This window comes from Aspergillus candidus (assembly GCF_002847045.1).
Source record: "Aspergillus candidus strain CBS 102.13 unplaced genomic scaffold BDW47scaffold_50, whole genome shotgun sequence".
Lineage (NCBI taxonomy): Eukaryota > Fungi > Ascomycota > Eurotiomycetes > Eurotiales > Aspergillaceae > Aspergillus > Aspergillus candidus.
This window is the reverse complement of record NW_020194055.1, coordinates 133,811-157,422: the sequence shown is the minus strand read 5'-3', so window position 1 is coordinate 157,422 and position 23,612 is coordinate 133,811. Positions and strand designations below refer to the sequence as shown.

General features: G+C 52.6%; 8 protein-coding genes across 8 annotated transcripts; 5 read left to right on the top strand and 3 right to left on the bottom strand.

Moving 5' to 3' along the window:
• Positions 1 to 961: 961 nt before the first annotated feature.
• Positions 962 to 2,803, bottom strand: BDW47DRAFT_119767 (uncharacterized protein; the record flags this gene model as incomplete). Its single annotated transcript, XM_024815395.1, has 4 exons — positions 962 to 1,411; positions 1,467 to 1,533; positions 1,783 to 2,220; positions 2,286 to 2,803. The coding sequence occupies 4 exons, from the start codon at positions 2,801 to 2,803 to the stop codon at positions 962 to 964; spliced, it is 1,473 nt and encodes a 490-aa protein (XP_024669215.1).
• Positions 2,804 to 3,222: 419 nt separating this feature from the next.
• Positions 3,223 to 6,265, top strand: BDW47DRAFT_110896 (STE20 family serine/threonine-protein kinase). The gene is made up of 6 exons (XM_024813827.1): positions 3,223 to 3,520; positions 3,582 to 3,649; positions 3,720 to 3,887; positions 3,941 to 4,542; positions 4,602 to 5,264; positions 5,397 to 6,265. Exons 1-6 carry the CDS (start codon positions 3,472 to 3,474, stop codon positions 5,662 to 5,664), a joined length of 1,818 nt encoding a protein of 605 aa, XP_024669214.1. The 5' UTR covers positions 3,223 to 3,471; the 3' UTR covers positions 5,665 to 6,265.
• Positions 6,266 to 6,923: 658 nt separating this feature from the next.
• BDW47DRAFT_110889 (uncharacterized protein) lies at positions 6,924 to 9,493 on the top strand. The gene is made up of 2 exons (XM_024813826.1): positions 6,924 to 8,858; positions 8,927 to 9,493. The coding sequence occupies exons 1-2, from the start codon at positions 7,363 to 7,365 to the stop codon at positions 9,138 to 9,140; spliced, it is 1,710 nt and encodes a 569-aa protein (XP_024669213.1). The 5' UTR covers positions 6,924 to 7,362; the 3' UTR covers positions 9,141 to 9,493.
• A 200-nt stretch (positions 9,494 to 9,693) lies between these two features.
• On the top strand, positions 9,694 to 10,667 carry BDW47DRAFT_67988 (translocation channel protein TIM22). Its single transcript, XM_024819597.1, has 3 exons — positions 9,694 to 10,003; positions 10,071 to 10,166; positions 10,245 to 10,667. Exons 1-3 carry the CDS (start codon positions 9,905 to 9,907, stop codon positions 10,581 to 10,583), a joined length of 534 nt encoding a protein of 177 aa, XP_024669212.1. The 5' UTR covers positions 9,694 to 9,904; the 3' UTR covers positions 10,584 to 10,667.
• A 328-nt stretch (positions 10,668 to 10,995) lies between these two features.
• On the bottom strand, positions 10,996 to 12,602 carry BDW47DRAFT_133791 (MmgE/PrpD family protein; the record flags this gene model as incomplete). Its single annotated transcript, XM_024817931.1, has 4 exons — positions 10,996 to 11,128; positions 11,184 to 11,965; positions 12,053 to 12,190; positions 12,288 to 12,602. The coding sequence occupies 4 exons, from the start codon at positions 12,600 to 12,602 to the stop codon at positions 10,996 to 10,998; spliced, it is 1,368 nt and encodes a 455-aa protein (XP_024669211.1).
• A 312-nt stretch (positions 12,603 to 12,914) lies between these two features.
• Positions 12,915 to 14,301, bottom strand: BDW47DRAFT_110886 (cysteine synthase A). The gene is made up of 2 exons (XM_024813825.1): positions 14,133 to 14,301; positions 12,915 to 14,052 (listed from the first exon to the last, which is right to left on the bottom strand). Exons 1-2 carry the CDS (start codon positions 14,248 to 14,250, stop codon positions 13,055 to 13,057), a joined length of 1,116 nt encoding a protein of 371 aa, XP_024669210.1. The 5' UTR covers positions 14,251 to 14,301; the 3' UTR covers positions 12,915 to 13,054.
• A 442-nt stretch (positions 14,302 to 14,743) lies between these two features.
• On the top strand, positions 14,744 to 18,638 carry BDW47DRAFT_110884 (condensin subunit YCG1). The gene is made up of 2 exons (XM_024813824.1): positions 14,744 to 16,961; positions 17,027 to 18,638. Exons 1-2 carry the CDS (start codon positions 14,910 to 14,912, stop codon positions 18,326 to 18,328), a joined length of 3,354 nt encoding a protein of 1,117 aa, XP_024669209.1. The 5' UTR covers positions 14,744 to 14,909; the 3' UTR covers positions 18,329 to 18,638.
• A 2,101-nt stretch (positions 18,639 to 20,739) lies between these two features.
• BDW47DRAFT_119760 (putative RNA binding protein (Arp)) lies at positions 20,740 to 23,032 on the top strand (the record flags this gene model as incomplete). The annotated part of the gene is made up of 4 exons (XM_024815394.1): positions 20,740 to 20,895; positions 21,129 to 21,186; positions 21,329 to 22,035; positions 22,097 to 23,032. 4 exons carry the CDS (start codon positions 20,740 to 20,742, stop codon positions 23,030 to 23,032), a joined length of 1,857 nt encoding a protein of 618 aa, XP_024669208.1.
• Positions 23,033 to 23,612: the final 580 nt, after the last annotated feature.

Sequence of the window (23,612 nt, the reverse complement as noted above, 5' to 3'; positions counted from 1 at the left end):
GGCCAGAATTTGATTTGACGGCCACCTAGTCAGCGTAGTCTGATAGCAGAACCAGGGAAATCGTGGATAGAATAGGAATTGAATAAAATCTTTGTGTTTACACTCAGCTTCCATAAGTATACAAGTTCTCATAATCGGTATGGGATTAGTATCTAGGCCATGAAGACCGAAACTGGAAAGATGCCAAGGCACTCAGCCATAGGTAGAAGGAGGACTTTAGGGTTCATATAGATAGAGTTCGCCTTAACGCTTTCAACTCCTCCACAATCCGACCGCGCGCAAAGATCCCATTTTGGTATATTATCAAATTGGTCGGTAGGTAGACTCTTGCATATGAGAAATAACTTATGAAGCACAGTTCTCATAATGAAGACATATACATTATTTTCTCGCTCTCAATCAGAGCTAGTTTTGCCCAAAAAAATCTCAATTGCCAATATTATATAGTGTCCTGTAGCATGCAGTGAAGGAGCTTCCTGTGATCACGAGATAGATCCCGTATTTAGAAGACGTAATAGACACGCAGGGTTATGAGTGAGCCATGCACGATACAGAGTTAGTGATAAATTACATACGTCGTCGCCAAAACAGGAATTCGTTTTATCATACTCCTTGAGTGTATGCATGGAAAATGCCACAATTCCAGAACAATCACATGTCCTGAGACATCGCCCACAGCCACAGCTACGAGGTCGAGTAACACCAACGGCTGGCTGCAGAGTCGCACGGGGCGAGGCTTACTGTCTCCGACTGCTCAGCTATATAAGCTGCAATTGGCCCGAGATTTCCCAAGCCAACAAAGAGCTACTATCTTTGATAAAGGAACTCCACTATGAGTTATGTCAGATCTAACACACCTTGTCTCGGCCGCTTGCATGGTACTTGGCTCGAAGGTGCTCAGTGGCGATGGTAGCAAGTACTCCAGCGGTGCCTGCTTTAGATGTCTCCGCCAAGCTGATCTCTAGCCCAAGACTGCGGCGTACCCGGTCTCAGATTCGACAGCCATCAAAGAATCGACGACAATCCTGGTGATTTGTTCAACGCCCATGCCTTCCGAGTTTGTCGTGTGCTGCGTGACCAGTCTGCCCAGCTCTCGGCAGATAGTTACTTCAGTCTCAGGATTGTCGGGGATAGCGGGATCTCGCTCGACCCTGGCCAGTAGTGCCCTGATCTGGTCATTGGTTGCGTTGGGGGACTCGTCTTGGACTGACTCCATGTTACGGTATACAGTGTAGCGTATGTCGCGTGTCCAGGGCGTGCGAACGGTGGGATCGGAGATTGGCCTGGTATTCCCAAGAAAAAGATATTCGGTGGGATTGTCCGTTCTCAACGGGTCATTGTCCTCCATGGCATCATTGAGACGCTTGATGTAGATAGTATTGATTGCTCCACCTGTGCCATAGCCGTCGGCCTTCTCATTAAGTGTCCTACACACGCCGCTTGAAGAAAGGACCATGTTCCTAGACATGGATCTCAGCCCCCATCAGCCAAAGAGGTACAGATATACGGGTTGTCTTTAGACTGGAAAACCAACTGGCGTGACATTTAATGTGTTACATTGTCCATGTCTTGTCCAAAGGGCGAATTTGGACCGGGAGAAAATCTGATCACTATCGAAGAAATTCCCGAAAGTATAATACTGGCGGGGCTCATCATGTTGATCCTTAGAGATTAGCGAGGTGCAGCCAATGAAATTATTCAATGACCAATGAATCGAGAAGACAGGTATCTCGAAGTGTGCCATCCGCACAACTACTTGGAGTCCCAGGCGGGGGAACCAACTTATCATAGGGAAGTAAGCGGATTTTGAATGTCGGTCGAGAAGATAGCTCAGACGGGATGTCTTCTTCTTCCCATCTGGTAGTATCCGGCAGCCACAATTCAAACATCTTAGCTGGAATCATGCCCAACGGTGAAAATACAGCATCCAGCTCGCTGCCTTGTTGTTTGAACTGCTGTCCGTGAAGACACAGATACAACTCGGTCAGACCCTTCATATTTGCCAGAACCGCACAGTCGTTCACCCAAAAGTTGTATTGGCAAAGTAAGGCTTTGCATGGATCTCGTCGGGACATTCTTGTGATCGTCCAATCCAATTTTAAAGTGCGAATGAGATTAAACCGTGACGAGGGCACCGAGTACGACATCGATCTCACGTCTTTGATATCATTAAAGTCGAAGACGTTGTCTTTGTATAGTAGAGGGACAGTCTCAGAGTACCTGCATTCGTCAATGGAGTCCGGCGACCATTTCATGCATAGACAGGCGTATGGGTGTTAACTTACACCATCCGACACACTTGCAGCAATGACAGCCGGCCAACGGCCTTCAGCCTGCTTCTCAGAGTTCGCCCATTCATATCCGGATCGATTCGGCGGTGAAGGTCCGTCGACAGATGACAACCATTGCATTCGAGACCCAAAAGTCGGAGTTTGGTAGGCTCGCAACCGATATGCCAGCGGTAGCCACTTAAACAATCTTCCCAGATCTTCAGCCGGACATCGTATGGAATACGACATAAAGGCGACTGTTGTTGATCGTATGTCTGTTGGACCACCGTCGTGACAACGAATGAGATGCTGGGTTCACACTTTGCTTTCTGATTACGTTGAAAGATATTTCCCATAAAACTAGTAGGCGGTTCTGGCTGCTGATGAGCTATCACTTTTTGAATTACCTGAGTTTCATTTCTGCCTTCCGGTAGAGGGATGGTAAGTGCCCGTGGGCGTCTGGTCGGCGCTTGCTGTGAGTGGAGGATAGCTGTAGATGTTGTTTGGGGATGCTTGTCTGTAATTGTAGCCATTTTATGTCACACGTATTCAATACTATTGTATTTCTTGATCTGTGAGTTCCAGAGTAGATTTCCACACAGTTATATGAAAGATAATTCGTCGTCATAACACGTGTCAGCCTCGTCAGGCCTCCTTTTCCATCCTATACTCGCTGCCTAGTTGGGGGTGTTGAAGATAACACCTAACGCCAAATCATGTGCGTCAGAGCAAACATCTTGTTTTATAATCTCCTGAGTAGATGTGATTCTCCGAGGGAATAGACTCAAGGAAAGAGTATCTGTAGAACGTCAGTGGTATGAAAAGAAATACTTGCCTGAGGCAGTAAAGATGACATAAGCATCGGCCCCTGCGTGGGTGGGACTTGGCTCGCACAGACTCGATCGGTTGCCATGCGCTACGGCCTGTTGTTTCCCGCGAACCATGGGAAAGTGCGGATTCGACCATCGGATGCGATCTGTTAGTATTCGGGTTCACCCACTGTTTCCACTCTACAGATCTATCCCCGATTGCCAAAAAGTCGCTTCATGCGACTTATCCAGCTCAGCTTAAAAGGTTGACTGTTTGGTCATAGCTAGCTGGCTGGCTGCGCGGGCTGTCGCTTGTATTTTTGCTTTCATTTCTCATTTTTGCATCGCCCTTGAAGGACAGTTGGATAGGCGACTCCGATCTCGCGCGAACCATGGCGGACGATATGGCAAATCACTACCAGATGCTAGAGGAGTTGGGAAGTGAGTTCGATATATTGAGATCGTGGTCGATTACAAGAACTGATGCGAACGACCGCTGCAGGTGGGAGCTTTGGCACGGTATATAAAGCCATTGAGAAAGCGACGGGGGAGATTGTTGCAGTGAAACACGTATGTGAACGCGATATGTAATCCGGTTTGGAAAAAAAGCAATAAGACTGACTCTAGAGCACATGACTAGATCGATCTCGAGTCGAGCGAAGATGATATCCAAGAGATTCAACAAGAGATCTCCGTTTTGGCCACATGCGCTAGTCAATACGTGACACAGTACAAAGCGAGCTTTCTTCGAGGACACAAATTATGGATTGTCATGGAGTATCTGGGCGGAGGATCGTGTCTCGATCTGGTAGCAAAAAACCGACCTGTCTGATGCAGGATCCATCGCTAATGCGGATACAGCTGAAACCGGGGGTCTTTAACGAGGCCCATGTCGCGATCATCTGCCAACAGCTGCTACAAGGCCTTGAATACTTGCATAGCGAAGGCAAAATCCATCGGGACGTTAAGGCAGCCAACGTACTCCTCTCGCACACCGGGAAAGTGAAGCTTGCGGACTTTGGAGTGGCGGCACAACTGGTGAATATCAAATCACAGCGAAATACCTTTGTTGGGACCCCGTTCTGGATGGCACCAGAAGTAATCCAGCAGGCTGGATACGATTATAAAGCAGATATTTGGTCGCTAGGAATCACTGCCATTGAAATCATTAATGGGGAACCTCCGCATGCGAGTACCCACCCGATGAAGGTGCTTTTTTTGATTCCCAAGGAACCCGCCCCTCGGTTGGAAGGCAACGAATACAGTAGTGCCTTCAAGGATTTCATCTCGCAGTGCTTGACGAAGGACCCCGACCGGAGACCCAGCGCGAAGGAGCTCTTGAGGCACAAATTTATTCGCAATGCGGGGAAGACTGAGGCGTTACAGGAACTTATCCAGCGGAAGCAAGACTGGGATGCAGGACGAGGCGTGAGCCGCAATGTCAAATACTATGCCGAATCCCTGTGCGTGTTCCTAGACCATTTCAATGTTGAGATGTCGACTAACAAAACAACTTTGACAGGAACACGATGACCAACTTGCAGGACGATGACGATTGGGTTTTCGACACCGTTAGAGCACCGACAATGAAGATAGCCGAGGACCCGGAAGACATATTCTGTGAGCCAGAAAGCCAAAATCCTGTATACGACGAGACCTCCGAAGCTTCCGAGATGATGGGAAGCTTGCACATCTCCAACAGCCCGCCCGTTGCACCTAAGCAGGTTCCGAACTCGACAGTGCGGCGCATTCCGGCTCCCGAACGGATCCCTTCGAGCAAGCGACCTCAAAAAAAGCGACGATCCAGCGGTTTTAAACAGCCCCTCGGAGTTGACTTGACCTTCGGCAATAGTCCATCGGCAGTCCGCCCATTCCGTCGCGTTTCCGACAAGGCACCGCTGAACGCAACTGACAGTCACTATTCGCCTCCATATTCTTCCAGCAATGGGGAGAATGCTAGTCCCAGCGCCATGTCCACCGAGACGAACAGTAAAGAGGCGTCCCTAGGCCGTCGGGCATACAGCAAAGCTGTAGGGATGGCTTGCCAAGAAGTTCTGGGGACAACTGGGGATCAAGACAAGCGCGAGGCGATCTCGCGGCTGGCAGAAGCTTGGAGTGACCTGGAAATGGTGGACCCCGAAGGACTTTTCCATATCCTCAGGGTCACCAATGAGAAGCTTCAAGCGTAAGTGGTTCCTTTTCTGTTTTCCCTTCTCTGTTCCATTTTTCTGGTTTTCTACCGGTTTCCTCCATTAGCGCTCCTGTCCTCTTCTCCAACCATCTGTTCCTAACGATTTGCTAACGACTCTTGGTTCAGTGACACCAAGCTGTCAGGTCTCGTTCCACAAGCTCCACCACCCGAATCTCCACAAAAGCCTCGATTAATTTTGGCACAAAACAACCCACACCTGAAAAGCCACAAACGGCGGCAGTCGACAGCTACGGTTGAGCCTAACCTGCAGCCGGCGCAGCTCACCAGCCTACCGGGCCAGCAAGTTCCTGGAATGGAGCACACCAAGCAGCTGTCGGATGTCCTCTACCAACGTTGGTCCGAAGGCCTTCGCAACCGCTGGGCTGGGCTTTGAATGACACTTCCACTTGGTGAAGAGCATTGCTCTCCTTTTCCTCTTTCCCACATTCCTTTTCTTCCATTCGCTGTATAAATGGTCTATGTGGCGTTCTTTGTACTATGTTCCCCGCCCTTGATTTGCACTCGTTTTCTGTCCTTTTCAGCTTTTGATTGTTTACTAGCGCTCGCTTGACTGTTTTTTGATGCACCTGATAGGATTCCTATACGTTCGCTTTTTTGCGTCTTTGTTTTGGTGTTGGTTACTTACTGGCACCCCATGGTTGATTCCCTCTCTGCCAACAGCATAGCATGACAGCCGTTACTGGCCCCTCTCTTTTCCATGCTGTGATATCTTTCGCGAGGACCCGGTTCTGGAGTTTGCATTTGACTCTATTTGTGATGGATTGCTGTTAAGGGCTCTGCTTTTCTTTTGTTGATAGATTTGTCTCCTGTACATTTCCTTTTTCATCCCCCATTGCGAATATTGGCTGGGATAGTCGTGTAATTATCATGATCTACTTCTTGTATGAATGTGTGTGTACGGACATAGATCGAGGCAGATTGATGATGCAGGATAGTCCTGCGAGCCCCTTGGTTGGACGATAATTTCCAAGATAGCTATGCTCTTGGTAGTAGGAGGATGCTTTAAACATGCCACCCCTGCTATTTTCCGTATATTGCCTATGGCAATAGTAGCAACTCGGCACTATCAACCTCAGTCCATGTACGGCCGTTATATAATCGATGATTGACATCCCTACTACCCTGTCAGATAGGGCTGGTGATCCACCACGAGGTATCCCATGTGCGGCTGTCAACCACCTGCAGACAGACCTGACTCGGTTTAAGGTCTAGCGGTCAAGCAGGGGGTTCTCACTCGGTGCAACCACATTGTATGTTGTCTGCTCTATAGTACTGGCACTCCTTCCATAACCGACCTAGCAACGCCGAGAGAACTCCATTCCCCATTTTGGGCAAGGATTGTTCCCAGCAACCATGAAAATCTCCGAGCGGCATCGCATCTAAGTCAGTCATACTACCACGAACTATTCCGATCGCGTTGAGGGGATCATCCATGATCCTGCAAGGAATATGCAATCAATCATCTTAAAGATGGATCGTCCGGTGGGATTATAATTAGCATCAACAATTCCGAGTCATCGACTCATCAAACTGATAATAATCAACAATCTCAAATAAAATCAAGAAAGCCCGCCATGAAACGGAGGTGAGCAGATCGTGCCCCTGAAAAGGCCGGCCAGAAACTGGAGGCGGAAGTGATTCGCGCTCGACCCGCTCCGTCAGCAGAATCCTCTCTCCCCATCGCTCCTCCTTCGTCAATTAAACGGCCCTTACCGGCTCTTCTAGGTTATTACTACGGTATTAATTACCCTTTGACCCTTCTAGGCGGGGAGACGGAAGCTATCTCGAAGACGGAAGAGGTCAGGAATGAGGACTAACCTGTTTGTCGTCTAGTTCAGTGATGCGTCTCCTGGCCCAGATTGTTTAATTTCTTCGCTGTCTCCTCTTCTCTGCCGCTCTCGACTACATTCCTTTCTTTTATTTTGACCCCCCTGACGGCCTTCTTCTTCTTCTTCTTCTTTTCCCCATCCTCGACCATTGGCATTTTACTTCCCCCATTTCTTGTATGGAGTTGAATGTTGTTACCCATTAACCTCTTCGTCTCCCTCGACCAGTGAACCCTTGGTCCGTCATGGGGGATCCCCCGGGAACGGGCGAGCCGGGAACTGCGCCGGAAGCGTTCCAGCCATCCAAGTCGCCTTCACCTGACCAGAACCAGAACCAGAACCATGACGCCCCGAATCATCCGCCACCGTCCAATGATCTCTCCAATGATCTTCAAAGCCGCGAGCTTCGCCGACAGAAGCGATCGTCTCTTCCTGCTCGCCCTCACGCCGCCGCTCGTCACAGTAAGAGGTTGACCTTGAACTTTCCCATCAGCATCCCCCCGGATTTGCTCTCAGAACCGAGTTCTGCGTCTCCCGGATCGATGACGCCGATCGGTCGTTCGTCCGCCCACCAGTCGCCGGTGCCCGTCGGCAGCCCGCCGCTGGGCTTGGATGATAAGGATGATGGATCGGGGATCTTGACCGCCATCGCCTCCCAAGAACGGAAGGTCCTGGAACTCAAGGAGGAGCTGCAGCGAGCGGAAACCGAGCTGGACTCTTTGAAGAAGCAGTGGGCACAGTCGGAGAAGTCCAAGAAACGCACGGAGATCAACTACCGCGCGGAGCCGCTGGTGCCGCTGAAAACGCCCGACCAGGCGGCGACCGGCGATCCGCTCGCCCAACATAACCGGGAACGCAGCGGAGGGAGTGTCGACAGTCCATCCGCGACCCAGGCGAGGCTCAGCCGGGAGCTGGAGCGCCGTCAGAGCCTTCGCTCGGCGACGAACAAGGGCACTACCATCTCATCGAATGGACGGCGGGTGTTCCAGGGGTCGCACGCGCGAACTTTGTCTCTACTCTCCGCCGGCTCGGGCCCTACCAGCGGTAAACCGCCTGGATCTGAATCACCCAGGGGCCACGCAGAGGCGGAGCGGATGGGTCGGCCTCCGCGGTCTGCGACCTTGCCATCTCTTGAACGCATGCCTGTAGCGATGGGTGATAAACAGGCCCAGGACGCGATGTCGCAGTGGGGACAGACCTTGCCTCCCCCGTCGCGGGATATGCTCATGCGAACGGGCAAGCAGATGGCGTCCGACCTGAGGGAGGGACTTTGGACATTCTTGGAAGACATCCGACAGGCGACCGTCGGGGAAGAGGGAATCAACGCGACCGAAACGAGAACCATGCGGTCGTCCAGCTCGAAGTCACGGAGCAGAGACCGGTTGTCGGTCCAGGGAGACCGGTCGTCACGGTCGTCCTCGACGTCACAAAGCAAGGGGGCAGGGGCGAAACTTTCCGGTAAAGACTCGAAATCGGTGGACCTAGATATGTTGTTCTGGAGTGAATTCGGCATTGATACCCCTGGGCAGACGTCCCCGAGAGCACAAGAAGCGTCCAACAACCAAGGCGGCACGACCGACCCCGACGCGTCCAATCCACCCGACGTTGATGATAACTGGGACGATTGGGAATCGCCGCAGCCGAAGAAGACGCACACCCCATCATCCAGCCACTCCACCTTGGCCTCGAAGCACGACCGGTCACCGACGACGCAGAACAGCAGTCCCCGGACTAGCACGAGGTAAGTTTTTGGTATTTGTGCGCCTATGCAATTCCGGGCCGTGTCGACCGAGATGCTGATTTGTCTAGCTTGGGCGATTGGCGCGCCACCCAGGATGTGAACATGTCCGATCCCAATGGTTCCGATGGGATCCCCTGGCCCGCCATCACGAAGCTGGCGCCCTCGAAGCTCACCCGCACCGCTTCGAACCTGATGGCGGAGTGGGAGCGCAGTCTCTCGCAATCTCCGGAAAGAAGGCACGAGAGGAGCCCTTCACTCGATAAGGACCACAAGAACGACTAGAGTCTACGCTTCCTTTCTTTCCCTGCTACGACCATTTTAGCGCATTTTTATATCGGCTCTCGGTGCTACTGTAAATATATGCACCCGAGAAGCCTACACGATCTACCTTTTTTTCATTTCTTGGTGACCGGATTTTCCTGGACATGAGACAGTACGGAATAACGCAGGGTTTATGATCGTTGATCCGAATACCCTTTATGATCACGCTTTTGGCTACTTTACCCTTACGATCCTTGATGTCCCTTTTACTTGTTTTTGGTCTGATTTACTTTTTACTTTTCTCTTCGATGACTTGGATGTTTACAACATTCTGGAATGTATATTTAAGTGTAGTTCAGTGAGAAATCTTCAACCGAAAAACCTTATTTCTTTTCAAATCTACTGCGGCCTAGAAAGCCACCAGGACAATTTCTCCGTATGCGATCGATTCGGTGGTTATAGTAGGATTGGTGGCGATATCGGTGTCGTCCCGAGAATCCTCCGGGATGTCACGTGCCATTCTGCGTCTATGGTCCGTCCGGCCCGCTGTAAATAAAATTGCGACAAATTCGCCCATCTCCGCAGAACCCCCGGAGATCACCAGCTTCGTCATTCTTTGGCGCTGTGTTTTGCGAGCTTTCCATCTTGATTGCGTTTTGCATTTTTTACTGGAGAATTCTCTTTAATACTTCCGGATCTTTCTAAAAACAGCTGAAAATCAGTTACTCGCCAAAAGAAGAAAAGAAAGAAAGAAAAGACAAAACAAATAGTCAGCGCACGTCGCCATGAGTTTTCCTGGAATGACCTCGCCCGCGGGCATGGGCGGAGCCGGGGGCGCTGCCATGCCCGGGATGAGTGAGCAAGAGCAGATGATGGTCAAGTCGGTTAGTTTTGTCAAAAGGATTGCTATATCCGCCCTGACGAACAGGATGCTAACCTTACAATGTGTAGATGCAAGCCGCCATGGAGTCGTGTCCGGTGAAGACCGTGATGGCCGGTGGTATGGGTTTCGCACTTGGTGGTGTGTTCGGCTTGTTCATGGCCAGTGTATGTCTTCTCTCCTCCCCCTAACCTCCCTGCGCATGTGCTCTTTGCCAGACAGCTAACGAATCGCCTCCACAATAGATGTCCTACGATTCCTCCTTCACCCCGCAGGGCAAAGCTATCATGGACCTCCCCTGGAAGGAGCAAGTCCGCCGCGGCTTCAAGGACATGGGCACCCGCTCGTGGTCCTCGGCTAAGAACTTCGGTATCGTGGGTGCGCTTTACTCAGGCACGGAGTGCTGCATCGAGGGCCTACGGGCTAAGAACGACCTCACCAACAGCGTCAGCGCTGGGTGCATCACCGGTGGCATTTTGGGCGCCAAGGCTGGGCCTCAGGCTGCGGCCGCTGGGTGTGTTGGTTTTGCGGCGTTCAGTGCTGCTATTGATGCTTATATGCGGATGCCGTCGGAGGATGATTGAACTGCTAGAGTGGTGTGAACCAACCCTTTTTCTTTGCATGAATGGGGTTGGTTGGTGGCGAAGATTGCTGTAAGAGATGTGGAAAGGGGTTGATTGTCTGACTATACATTGGCACGGCGTTGACTTGTTTTGGGATAGAAGTGGCATCATTGTGGCGTTATGGGTGTTTATTTCCTGTCGGGGTCTGCTTTGGCTGGCTCTGGCTTTCTGGCTCTCAGCCCTGTAACTAATAGGCTCGAGGGCTGGTTTTGTTGTGTTGTTTTGCGCATGGGACTCACAACTCTTCTGTATAGTATCTTGTTACATATTAGATTCAGATGTACGCACAAACAAGTGATTCTTCGACATCTACCTATTGTATAGCCTAGCATGGGCTCCAGTGGCATTTTACAGCAACCACAGAACAGGGGAATTAGAATTGGAACCCCAGCACATTGCTCTCAGACTCGAGCCCAGCAACGCGCTTCATGATGGCCTTGACTGGCGCCAGATCTGTCAGCCCTGCATAATGCGCGAGCGTAACCACCTTTGACTCCAACTCCGACCTGTGATAATCAGTCAGTATAACCATTCCACCAGCCAGTAAAGCACAAGACCTACCAAGACAACGTATCCCCCGGATCACCCTTAACCACATCCACCTCCTCCGTATAGGAATCCCCGTCCTTAGTCGTAACAGTGACACACCCCGTCCACTCCTCCGGAAACCTCCCATCAATCCGCTCATCCAGCACCATCTTCACCCTCGTCTGGAACTCCCTAATCACCCCATCCCGCAGCGCCTCCTCCGTGAAATCATTAATCGACGCCCGCCGATACTTAGCCGCCACACCCAGCACAAACCCCATCGAGAACTTGCTCTGGTGCACCGTCTCAGCCTGCTCACTCATCGACAGCACATTAATCCCAGCTTGATACATGCGCGCCACGACGCTCTCGATATCGCCGATCTGGACGTCATGCGTCTCGACGATCTTCAGCAGCGCGTCCACGCTGGGATGCGTGTGTCGGCACGACGCATGCCATTTGAAGCTCGACTCTAGCACGGAGTATTTCTGCCCCAGTAGGGCGTCAATTGCTGCTGGAATTGTCGCTCCTGATGGGACGAGCGCGGCTCCCATCCCCCGCTTTCCTTCGAGCACGTCGCGCGGGCCCAGCAGGTTCGACTGCGCTGTGTACGCCGCGAAGATCCCGTCGAAGCAGGCCTTGCCGGTGTGCACTTGTTTTGAGTGTGTCGCGTCAAGCAGGAACTGCCATAGTCCGGCTGCTTGCGTCCCTGCTGTGCCCAGTGCTGAGAGCATTTTGTCTGTGTCGAGGTTGAGGAGCTTTGCTGCTGCTGCTGCGGCGCCGAGTGTTCCTGCTGTTGCGGTTGAGTGGAAGTTCTATTAGCTGTTAGCTAGATATTCTGATTTATACATGCTGTACTTGTATACACTGGGACGAAAACAAAAGATAGAAGTAGTACATACCTGGTAATGGGTCTTCCCGAGATACTCCCCCGTCCGACAAGCAACCTCGTACCCTACTACACAAGCAGTGATGAACTCCTTCCCAGACGCTCCTTTCTCCTGCGCTACGGCCAGCGCCGTGGGAAACACAACCGTTGCCTTTACCAAAAATCAGCCACGACATTCATTCATCATGTCGTCAACCCTTCCCCCCCAATTCCCTAGAACGGTACGTGTGGAAGAGGGGAAAACCCACCGGATGCACAATACTACTATTATGCAAATCATCCTGCTCAACAACATGCGACGCAGCGCCATTCACAAGCGCCGCAAACGCAGCACTGCTTGACCCCCCACTGACATCTACGATCTCGCTCTTTCCAGACGCGGGTCCCATCTGCTTGCTGAAGGCTGCTATCGCTGCGATGGCGGGGTGGTGTCGGCCGGCGATGACGCAGCCGATCCAGTCGACGAAGAGGGATTTGGTGCGCTGGATGACTGGCTCGGGGAGCTCGTCGTATGTGAGTGTCGTGCACCATCTGGCGAGGTTTTCGGTTCGTGTTGGTGTCATTTTCTTTGGTTTGGGTTGGTTTGGTAGAGAAGGCTGTGGAGGGATTAGTTGGGGCGATGGTGGTAGATTTGAATTTGTTGTTCAGGTTGGTACTATGCTGGGATTTGTCTCTGGTAGTACTGATGTAGATTGTGCAATTGAAGTTCTGCTCCTGTATTCAGGTCAACCCCCGGATTCGAGGCTATAGTTACTACTCCGCATGGAGGCGCGGGGCGCATCAGTGGGGTTGATAACGGGTATAGAGAACCCCCCACGCAGCCGATATCCGTGCCGAGGTTATAATTACGATTCTGATCAAGTCGAGTCGCCATACTCGCACGCATGCAGTCAATCAATTTGCTATGTACAGTAATGATCACATTGAAACGTTCGGCATGAGTACGGGAGCTGTCGTAACCGTATTGGTTGTGTCCAACCGTCTATAAACCTTCTTAAAACGGCCCAATCCCTATCTAAGGAAGCACAATGTATTTCTCAAGGTGCTTGGGAATGGCATTGCGCAGACCCTTGTTCTGCAGCCAGGTGTTCGAGAACAGGCGATCGGCGTACCGATAAGCGCCATCGCAGAGAATGGTAACGACCGTGTTACCCTTGCCGAGCTTCTCCGCGACTTCCTTCGCGGCGACAACGTTGAGCGCAGAGCTCGCGCCCAGGTACAGACCTTCTTCGTCCAGGCAGCGGTACACCATCTCAATGGATTTCTCGTCAGCGATGGTCAGCGAGCCGTCCAGCAGGTCAACATCCGGCGCCAGGTTGTCCGTCACACGACCCTGGCCAATGCCCTCAGTGATGCTGCTTCCGGACCGCTCCTTCAATGTGCCTCCACTCTGGATGTAGCTGTGCAGCACACTGCCCGGCGGGTCAGCCAGGAAGCTCTTGACCTTTCCGTCGCTGGCATCCTTCAGTGCGCGCGTGATACCCGCCAGGGTGCCACCAGTGCCGGTCGCACAGGTGAAAGCGTCGACCTTACCGCCAGTCTGGGCCCAAATCTCCGGGCCGGTGGTGGCAATGTGCGCCTGGCGGTTGGCGGTGTTGTCGAACTGGTTCGTCCAGACGGCGTTCTCGAGCGACTCGGCGTGTCTCCGGGCCTGGTGGTTGTAGTTCTGCGGGTTGTCAAACGCCACCGCGGGGACAGGGTACACCTCCGCACCCAGCAGCCGCAGCAGATCGATCTTGCCCTGCGACTGCGTGTTAGGCATGTAGATCACCAGCTTGTACCCCTTCGACCGGCACACGTGCGCCAACCCAATGCCCGTGTTGCCTGCGGTGCCTTCCACGACCGTTCCGCCGGGCTTGAGCAAGCCCTTCTCCTCGGCGTCCTTGACCACGAATAGCGCCGCGCGATCCTTCACACTGCCACCGGGGTTCTGGAACTCGGCTTTGCCGAGGATGTTGCAGCCGGTCTGCTCGGAGAGGCGCTTCAGGCGGATGAGCGGCGTGTTTCCGATTGCTGAAACGCATGTCAGCAACCTCTTGTTCGTTCAATTTCGCATTTGCGGGGGAGAGCCTGGTATGGTGCCAGTGCCGTACCTTCCGTAAGGCCGTTGACATAGCCCTGCGCCTGCGACACTCGCACTGCATAACCAGTCGAGCCCTCTGCGGCACGGAGGGCTGTGGTGCCAAATCGCCGAACACTTTGACGGAACATATTGTCTTGATTTTGAAATCCAACAGAGGCACCCCAGAACGCCGTTAGAATGACTGTCTGGGAAAGAAGGAAGAATAGATGGACAATCATCGATGTTCGGGGAGCCGATCATCGGCGTTAGTCATCACAAGTCACGTGTGCGATGGCGTGCTTGACGATAGCGATCGAGTGGTTACATGATAGGAAGCGGAGACGCGCAAGAGCACCATGACGTTATATTGATATACAATGCTTAATTATCTGGAGAGATGCCATAATACATTGGTATAGATCGCTTTTCGGGGAGCGTGATTGATCTAAATGGCAGATTACCCCCGCTACAGTACTGTAGTAGCAGAGACTGAGTGCAGCCCTAGCCCTTATCGGGTTATTTCCCGTTTGGGCTGTTTGTTTATGCGCAACCCCGTGACTGTCCTGTCACCTCGTTATTATCATCTATCGCTCCGCCAAAAACGCCGCAACTTCAATTTCGCATCCCCGCTGCGACACCACCTACCACTTACACCCGGGAGTGCTGCGCGGAATCGCCGCTTTCCACGGAGAAAATATCAAATCCAACCATAGATGACGCTGTTTGGTAATGGTTTTTGATTTTATCAACACCCCCACCCGCTGAGCGACATTCCTCACGACATACCCCTCCTCACTATCACACCATCATGCCTGCTCGAGTTTCCGCCCGTTCGACATCAGGCTCGTCACGCAAGGCGTCAGCGCAGTCGTCAGCCTCAGGAGGACGTGCCGGTTCCGCGACTCCCTCGTTCGCCATCCCAGAAGAGCCCGAAGCCCCCGAAGCCGTCCCGAGCCTGCGTCGCGATGTCGGCTCGCTCTTTGCAGATGCCCAGCGCTCGACCACTGGTCACCGTAAACTCGTTGTTCGTCTGAGGAAACTCCAAGAATCATGCTGCGGAATTTCTCGAAAGTCCAAGAAGGATGACCAAAGCGCGCCAGAACCTATACTACCGACCGAGGAGACCCTGCCAGAGAAAGAGCTCAATGTGGAGATTGGTCGCTGCATGCTGCGTATTTTGGTAATCAAGAAATCTCAACCCGTCGGTGACCGCATCTTGCGATTCCTTGGAACTTTCTTGACCCATGCGTCGGAGAAAGACGCGGAGCTCTTCGCCTCGGACGACGATGATGAGGGTATACCTGAAACGCCGACTGCGCGCTTGACGGCCAGTTTGGTCGCTCTCCTTGCTCCGATCATGTCTGCAAAGGACAGAACCGTGCGCTTCCGTGCGACTCAGACCATCGTTCATATCGTCAACTCATTGGAAACGGTCGATGATGATGTGTACCGTGCCGTCCGCCAGGGCCTGCTGAGGCGAATCAGAGACAAAGAACCTTCTGTGCGGGTGCAAGCCGTAATGGGATTAGGCCGTCTAGCTGGAAATGAGGATGAGGAAGAGGACGACGATAGCAGTGCCCTTGTCGAGAAACTTGTCGATATCATGCAGAACGATACGAGCGCCGATGTGCGCAAGACTTTGCTTGTCAACCTGCCTCTTATGCAAAGGACACTTCCATACCTCCTGGAAAGAGCCCGAGATCTCGATGCCCCTACGCGGCGTGCCTTGTATTCCCGTCTACTTCCCACACTGGGAGACTTCCGACATTTGTCACTGTCAATGCGAGAGAAGATGCTCCGATGGGGCCTACGTGACCGAGATGAGAGTGTCAGGAAGGCCACTGGAAAACTTTTCTACGATCGCTGGGTTGAGGACTGTGCTGGGACCAATAGCGAATCTGAAGGGGGACCTACAGGCCAGCGTTCCCCACCCAACATTCCAGCTTTGTTGGAATTGCTAGAGAGAATCGATGTGGTCAACGCCGGTATCGAGTCTGGCATCGCTCACGAAGCAATGGCCAGCTTTTGGGAGGGACGGCCCGACTATAGGGAGGCCGTTGTCTTCGACGAGCCGTTCTGGGAGTCGCTAACCGCAGAAGCGGTCTTCCTCCTCCGGTCATTCAATGATTTTTGCCGTGTGGAAAACGAAGGAAAATACGACAGTCTTGCCGACGAGAAGATGCCCGAAGTGACCGCCTTTGCTTTTTATCTGAACAAGTACCTGACGGATCTCTTACAGCGGAAGCGGGCTGCCAAGGAGAATCCTGACGCAAACGAGGATGATGACGTTGAGCAGGAGTTCATCGTGGAACAACTCCTACACATTGCATTGACTCTGGATTACAGCGATGAGGTTGGACGACGGAAGATGTTTTCTCTCCTGCGCGAGTCGCTGGCTATCCCTGAGATGCCGCAGGAGTGCACGAAGCTTGCCGTTGAGACCTTGAGGTCTGTCTGTGGCCCTGCGACAGCTGCCGAAAGCGAATTCTGCAGTGTTGTTCTCGAAGCCATTGCCGAAGTTCACGACACCATCGTCACTGAGGATAGCTTCGTGTCTGCCAAATCTGAGATCAGCGACGACGCCAGCTCCCGTCAACGGTCCGAGACTCCGGGTGGCGAAGACAACAAACCTTTCAACAAGGAGGAGGCTAAGGCCAAGGTGCTTCGCGAAATCATGGTCAATATGAAGTGTCTGCATATTGCGCTGTGTATGCTGCAGAATGTAGAAGGGAATTTGCAGGAGAACATGAACTTGGTGACCATGTTGAACAACCTGGTAGTCCCTGCTGTCCGAAGCCACGAGGCACCCATCAGAGAGAGGGGGCTGGAGTGTCTGGGTCTGTGTTGCATGCTGGATAAGGTCAGTATATCCAGAGTCCGTATACTTTGTTGACTGCGCCGTACTAATCAAAGTGTCATTTGCAGACGCTAGCCGAGGAGAATATGTCTCTCTTCATCCACTGCTACAGCAAAGGCCACGAGGGCTTGCAGGTCACGGCACTCCAGATTTTGTGCGATATGGTAACGACTCATCCCACATTGCTCGCGCCTGTCACCCAATCCGATGGGGAGACCGTGTCCCCGCCGGTGTTCCAAAAGCCGCTCCTCAAGTGCTTTTCACGCGCACTCAAAGCAAATTCGCCCATCACCGTGCAGGCAGCTGCGGCAACCGCCTTATCCAAGTTGCTACTCACCAATGCTTTTGCGCCATCTAAGGGTAATATCCCACAGGCTATCCAGGAATACAACGAAGCCGCTATCGATACTCTACTACAGTCGTTGGTCTTATCCTTCTTTCACCCTCGCACCCGCGAAAACCCGGCTCTCAGACAAGCATTGGCCTACTTCTTCCCCGTGTACTGTCACTCCCGTGTTTCCAATACTCAGCACATGAGGAAGACTGCTGTGCCTGTTATCCGGGCCGTGCTCAACGCCGCTGAGGAACACTACTCGCTTGAGGCAGAAGAGGATAGCGACGGAGACATCGATGAGAGTATCGGCGAGCGAGAGGTGAAAGCCCTGATGAGCGGTGTGGTGGGAATGCTTGCGGAGTGGACCGACGAGCGGAGAGTGATCGGCCTCGGTGGTGAACGCGTCCTCGCCGGGGCTGCGGCCAGCAGCAACGCCTGCGGATTCGTCCACCTCGCACTGGTCAAAGACATCCTGGAGCGTGTCCTCGGCATTAGCGCCGGCCCGAACCGCTGCACCAAAGAGGAACGAAAGCTGCTCTTCTCCCTCCTCAGCAAACTCTACATCGCCCCGCCCCCGGCTGTCTCCTCCCGCTCAGGATCTCGTAACCCCGAAGGCGTCGACGACCAAGGGTTCAACTCCAGCGTCCGCAGCGCGCAGATCGAGATCGCTCCCGAGAACACGGCCCTGGCGCAAGAAGTCAAAGAGCTTCTGGACCAAACGATCGAGGAAGGCCTGGCGGCCGAGGCAGCCGGCCGGAATGCCCTGGTCAAGGTGAAGAACTCCGTTCTGAAGCTCCTGGCCACGGCGAGCGGCTCCCGGCGCAGCAGCGCCAGACCGCGCGACGGCACCGATGAAGGAGACAGCGACATGATGAGTGTCCGTTCAGGTAGTGTCCGCTCCGGCAGTGTTCGTCCATCGATCGAGCACGGGGCGCTCCGTCGGGGTGTCTCGGTCGAGCCGAGCATTATGGAAGAAGATGAGAATGACGATAGCCGGACGACGTTCATCAAGTCCGAGGCTGGGGATGAGGTGTAGATTTGATTCCCATTTGCTGTCGTTCCTTCCTTCTCTTATCTTTGTTGAATAGGCCTGGCGTTTGTTGAAGTGTGTTTTCACGGGTTGGTCGGTATGGGTGTCATGAGTGGATGGATGGGATGGCAATGTAATTACGTTTTTCTTCTCCCGTGGGATTTATTCATATGACTTGTTTCTTCAATCGATGCTACTTCTACTCCAAGTTCTTGATATGTATCATGTCTATATCTCATATAATCAAGCCCGGGGAATTCAACGAAACAAACCATTGACAACGGCATAATTACCATCCCAATTTCCCAGCCATTGCAAACAAATTCCACCACCAATGGATTTAACACAAACGAAACATCCATCGACAGGGAATAAAAAGTCCCAAAGCCAGAGCCAATAGTTACGGTAATCCACGGTGGCAAATCAAAGCCTGGTAGGCTGGAGGCTGTCGAGCTCCCCGCAAATGCACACTCTTACCTCATACCTTAACTAGGACCGGACGGACACTTCCCACTCACTAGTGTCTCGAGCTATCCTATCATGGACGAATGGCCAGATAATCCGATACTACTCCGTTTGTTAGATACATAGGTATGTATGTAGTACCTCCCCTCAAGCAGAACCAAACATTCGGACATTTGGTTCCGAGTGGGGAGAGCAGCAAATGTCTCACCCTTGAGGTTGTCAGCTTGTCGATACCTTCTTCATATGATAGGTATGTTGGTTATTGCCTAGACACTAACAATACATGGACATCTGTAAAGGTAGGTAAGTACTCTTACTGTCAGCATGTTTTTCTTGGATTGTGGTTACTCTGTTCTCTGGCTCTTACAGCCTGGGGGTTTGGAGAGCCTTGGGGGTGATAACTATTACTTAGTATTATTGTTATTGTTATTCTGTCTGCCTGGCATGGATGATAGGTTGGTATTAATAATTCTATGCAGACGGGAAATCCCACTTCGTTCTTTAGCTGGTCAGACACCGATCATTGGTGGGGATTAAGGCCAGGCCCACGGCCCAGTGTTGTATTCTTTTGATGGTCTTGGGGATATGGTGTTGGTTAGGTCTTTATTTGATTGTTATTATGATTATGATGATCCTTCTTCTTTTGTTATAACTTCTTATATATTCTTCAGGTTAACTGTAAAGGAATTGTATAGTGGACTGGATACAGATTGATGGGGAGTAATGGATGTAATAATGCTGTTTGTTATCTGTTGCTTGTTGTAATCTATAGGTACTTGGTTACAGGTAGTAAAACATGGAGTAATCTCTAGACTGCTGTCGGTCCATATACTCACTTATAGTTGACAGGAAGAATGCTGGTACTATAGTCACTACTGAGGTACTCTGTACAGGGTAGATATCTCCTCATTATCACTACTAGGAAACATTCATATCATCAACCCTGTAGAAGTAATGATATGTAATCAAATGGAGGCAATCATCATCCCCTATTATTTACTTGGATACTGTCTGATACTGCATTACACCGCCGTCAGTATCACTCCTGACAGTCGACATCTGAACAATCCTCTGTGCATCCCAAAGTACCTAGAAAGAACTGCATATCAAAGTGGCAAGTGGTGTACAGCTGCAGACTCCCATGCATTGGATTATTTCCTCCGTCTTCCAGCTGTAATGGATCGGGTGTATACATCCACACTCCATCAATACCGCCTTGATACATGAATCCTTGTGTATCGGCCGCCTTCCCACACAGAGATTGATGTATCTCCATGGAATTAACAGAGAAGGCTCAGGGAGTAACCTCGGTGGGAGAGAGTTGACTTCCATGAGATCATACCTGGGGTTAGTATCTAACAACTGTCCCGATCAAGATTTCCAGATTCAACTGGAGTGACAAGTGGTTATAAGTAAAGAAAACAGAAAGAAAAACAAAGAACAAGAGTGAATCTGGTACGGGTCCATAGTGAAATCGAACCACCTTCAACCCCGAAACTTTTCTCTTTAATCTCGACGCTCCACCTGGGCAAAAAAGGGAAAAAAAAAAAAAAAAAAAGACCTACGGTGGACCAACTTTCTCTTTTCCTTTCCTTTCTCTCTCTCTCCTCTTTCCCTCTTCTCTTTCCCTCCCCCCCCCCTTAGGACCGAATCCACCTTCTCTTCCTCCCCTTCCCTTTCGTTCCCCGTTACTGGTTTTTCCGTTTTTTTCTTTTTTATTTCCTTTTTGGGAGTCTCCTCTTCTTTGTTCCAGCTCTCACCGGTTGAGCACTTTATTGTATTTTTTTTCTATCCTCTATTCTCGGTGTCTCTCTCCCCCTGCTCACCAAATAGAGACAAATTAAACTCTTTACAATCTCGTCCTCCCATCTCGAGTCGACCGTTTCCCATTCTCTCCCCTCCTACCCTGTTCGGCCTGTGAGAGCCTTCTCGACATCCAGACAGCTTGAGCGATGGCAGCCGTTTCAGCGCCCACTCCTAAGCTGGATCGCTATATTGTCGTCCACGTCGCAACCACCTGCGACGAACATGGAGTCTATGTCACTAAGGATTCAGCGGAGGTGATTGAGTTAGGCTGGATTTTGTTGGATACCAAAACGTGCGAGGAGGTAAGCAATTCGTTCATCTGGGTTTTTCCAATCGGGGAAGGTTGAAACACGGCTTCATCCCCCTCCTCCTTTCTACGCCCTGTTCCCCTCTCCCCCCCGAATGGACTCGTTGCCCCGCCTAGGGGTAACTGAGGGGGGTAAAAGAGATGAAAGTGTATCTGGAGAAACAGAAAAACAAAAACATGTTGTGATTTACCCGCATATCGCTGACTTGGGTTGCTTCTCCCGTCTAGTTGCACCACGAAAGTGTTCTCGTCAAACCCGTCAACACCCCCATCACGCCTCTCTGCAGTAAGTGCATCCAACCGTCCAATTGATCGACCATCAACCCATCAATGCCCTTCCTACCTGGTTTCCCCATCTGCCCCTCACGTCCCTTTCCACCAATAAAAGTATTCGGTCTGTTGGTTCCATGGCTGACGGTCTTTTGAAGCGAGCCTTACAACTCTGACATGGGAGCACGTCCGCTCGGCAGGTACTTTCCGCGACGCCATCAACCGCTTTGACGCCTTCGCCCAGGAACATCTCATCAGCAAGAACTTGGAATTCGCCTTTGTGACACTGGATTCATGGGACCTTCGGGTGCAACTGCCCCGTGAGGCCCGCGACAAGGCGGTGGTGCTGCCCCCGTATCTCCAGCACTCCCGGACGTTTGACCTGCGCACCGAGTATCAGAGATGGCAGACTCACCACCCGGAGTCCCTGCCCTTCGGCCCCAGCTCCCTCTCCAACATCTGCGCCGCCCTCGAAGTCGAACCCGTCCAGTCCTCCGCCCCCATTAAGCACAACCTCCCCTTCCACCTGCAGGCCTTGGCCCCCGCCTCCCCCCGACGCGCCATGGACGAGGCCATCACGCTGGCCCGCGTCCTCCGCGGGCTCATCCGCAAATCCCAGCCTCCGCACGAGCACCCCGAGATCCTTACCCGGCCGATGGATGCCCGCGCCGACGTCCGTGCTTTCTTGACGGAGCGCAGCAAGGTCCTCCACCTGAGTGGACTTCCCCACGATACGACGCAGTCGGAGCTCGAGAGCTGGTTCACCCAGTTTGGTGGCCGTCCCATCGCCTTCTGGACTCTCCGCACGCCGGACCAGCACAAACCGACCGGCACGGGCTTTGCGGTCTTTTCATCGCACGAAGAGGTATGTGTTTTCGGTCTTCTCGATGTTCCCCAAACAGATCTGACTTTGGTGTGACTTCCAGGCTGCTGAGAGTCTCTGCATGAATGGCCGTGCCCTGAACGAAAAGGCCATCGAGGTCTCTCCCTCCTCCAGCCGTGTTCTGGATCGTGCGGCCGAGATCCTCACCCCGTTCCCCCCGTCGAAGAACCGCCCCCGACCGGGCGACTGGACTTGCCCCTCGTGTGGCTTCTCCAACTTCCAGCGTCGCACCGCTTGCTTCCGCTGCTCGTTCCCTGCCATGGCGGCCAACCCCGACCCCATGGGATATGGTGCGTATGGCTATGGTCCTCCGTCGATGATGCCTCCCCACATGGGTCACGGTCACGGTATGGGCCACCCGCGAGGCATGGGTGGCAACGGCGGTGTCGTCCCCTTCCGGGCAGGAGACTGGAAGTGTGGCGGGGACGGCTGTGGCTATCACAACTTCGCCAAGAACATCAACTGCCTGCGTTGCGGCGGCCCCCGGTCCGGGGCCGCGGTGGTCGCCGATTCGGCCTTCCCGTCGCCGATGGACCCGCCGTCGACGTTCAGCATGGGGCCCAACTCCATGGCCAGCACTCCGGCGCCTGGCCCCTTCACCTCCGCCGCGGGCGCGGGCGGATTCAGCGGCTTCAACAACCAGCAGTTTGGCGGGCCCAGCAGCTACGCCCTGCCGTCGGCCGGATTGGGGAGCGGCCCGGGTGCTGCTTACCCCCCGATGGGTGGTCAGATGAATGCTGGCTACGGCTCGACCAACGCCTCGCACTCGGCCGCCTCGTTCGCCAACCCCGCCACGCAGGCCGCGTTCACCGGTGCCGACCATGCCTCGTCGACCAGTGCCTCGAATGGCGCCTTCTACGGGAATGACGGTGCGAGCGATCCGTTTGCGTTCCTGTCCACCGGTCTGGGCGGGTTGACGGTGGCCGACGATGGCCATTCCCGCCGCAACGGCGCTGGCGCGAACAAGTCTCCTGCGTAGATCCAGGAACCTCTCTTCACTTAAAATCTTCGTCCCTGGAGATACTTTTCTTAACCCATTACCTTCTTGTTCATGACGCACTCCTCACTTTGTTTTTGTCAATATGGTGGTCTAGATTGTTGGTATATGTGATGGTTGATACTCGTTGATGCGTGTTTGTATAAGGGATTCTGCCGTTCGGGTGCATTCGGTTGGGAGGAGCAGGCCGGTAGCGTGTCGTCGTTTCATCGGATTGGTCTTTGTTTTGTCTCATCTTGCACAGCCTTTACGTCCAGCCTTTTCGGTATGTTTTATTATTGCGTGTTTGCAAGCGATGTTCTTGAGGGTATAGAGGGACCTGTCCTGGTCGACGGAGGCCGGGGCGGCTTCGTCCGTCAATTCTCCGATTTGTTGGCTACCTTTCCCCCAGCCCGTTGTTTCCTCGGCCTGGGACTTGCAGAGGGGTTGTTCATCGCTGGGATGGCCACCCGATTGGACGTCGTGACTCACTCATGGCATTGCATTTCTAGATATTGTTTTCTTTTGCGAGTTCATCTCTGCACTCTTTGGCACTCAGGAATCATTGGGGGATTACGGTATT

What these genes read in the sequence shown, in the direction of transcription:
- BDW47DRAFT_110896 (XM_024813827.1), top strand. Translation starts at nt 3,472, where the DNA reads ATGGCGGACGATATGGCAAATCACTACCAGATGCTAGAGGAGTTGGGA. An exon ending in GATGCTAGAGGAGTTGGGAA is followed by an intron (nt 3,521 to 3,581) that starts GTGAGTTCGATA and finishes CGACCGCTGCAG; the next exon opens with GTGGGAGCTTTGGCACGGTA. An exon ending in GAGGATCGTGTCTCGATCTG is followed by an intron (nt 3,888 to 3,940) that starts GTAGCAAAAAAC and finishes ATGCGGATACAG; the next exon opens with CTGAAACCGGGGGTCTTTAA.
- BDW47DRAFT_110889 (XM_024813826.1), top strand. Translation starts at nt 7,363, where the DNA reads ATGGGGGATCCCCCGGGAACGGGCGAGCCGGGAACTGCGCCGGAAGCG. An exon ending in AGTCCCCGGACTAGCACGAG is followed by an intron (nt 8,859 to 8,926) that starts GTAAGTTTTTGG and finishes TGATTTGTCTAG; the next exon opens with CTTGGGCGATTGGCGCGCCA.
- BDW47DRAFT_67988 (XM_024819597.1), top strand. Translation starts at nt 9,905, where the DNA reads ATGAGTTTTCCTGGAATGACCTCGCCCGCGGGCATGGGCGGAGCCGGG. An exon ending in AGCAGATGATGGTCAAGTCG is followed by an intron (nt 10,004 to 10,070) that starts GTTAGTTTTGTC and finishes TACAATGTGTAG; the next exon opens with ATGCAAGCCGCCATGGAGTC. An exon ending in TCGGCTTGTTCATGGCCAGT is followed by an intron (nt 10,167 to 10,244) that starts GTATGTCTTCTC and finishes CCTCCACAATAG; the next exon opens with ATGTCCTACGATTCCTCCTT.
- BDW47DRAFT_110886 (XM_024813825.1), bottom strand. Translation starts at nt 14,250, where the DNA reads ATGTTCCGTCAAAGTGTTCGGCGATTTGGCACCACAGCCCTCCGTGCC. An exon ending in TGTCAACGGCCTTACGGAAG is followed by an intron (nt 14,053 to 14,132) that starts GTACGGCACTGG and finishes CATGCGTTTCAG; the next exon opens with CAATCGGAAACACGCCGCTC.
- BDW47DRAFT_110884 (XM_024813824.1), top strand. Translation starts at nt 14,910, where the DNA reads ATGCCTGCTCGAGTTTCCGCCCGTTCGACATCAGGCTCGTCACGCAAG. An exon ending in TGTGTTGCATGCTGGATAAG is followed by an intron (nt 16,962 to 17,026) that starts GTCAGTATATCC and finishes TGTCATTTGCAG; the next exon opens with ACGCTAGCCGAGGAGAATAT.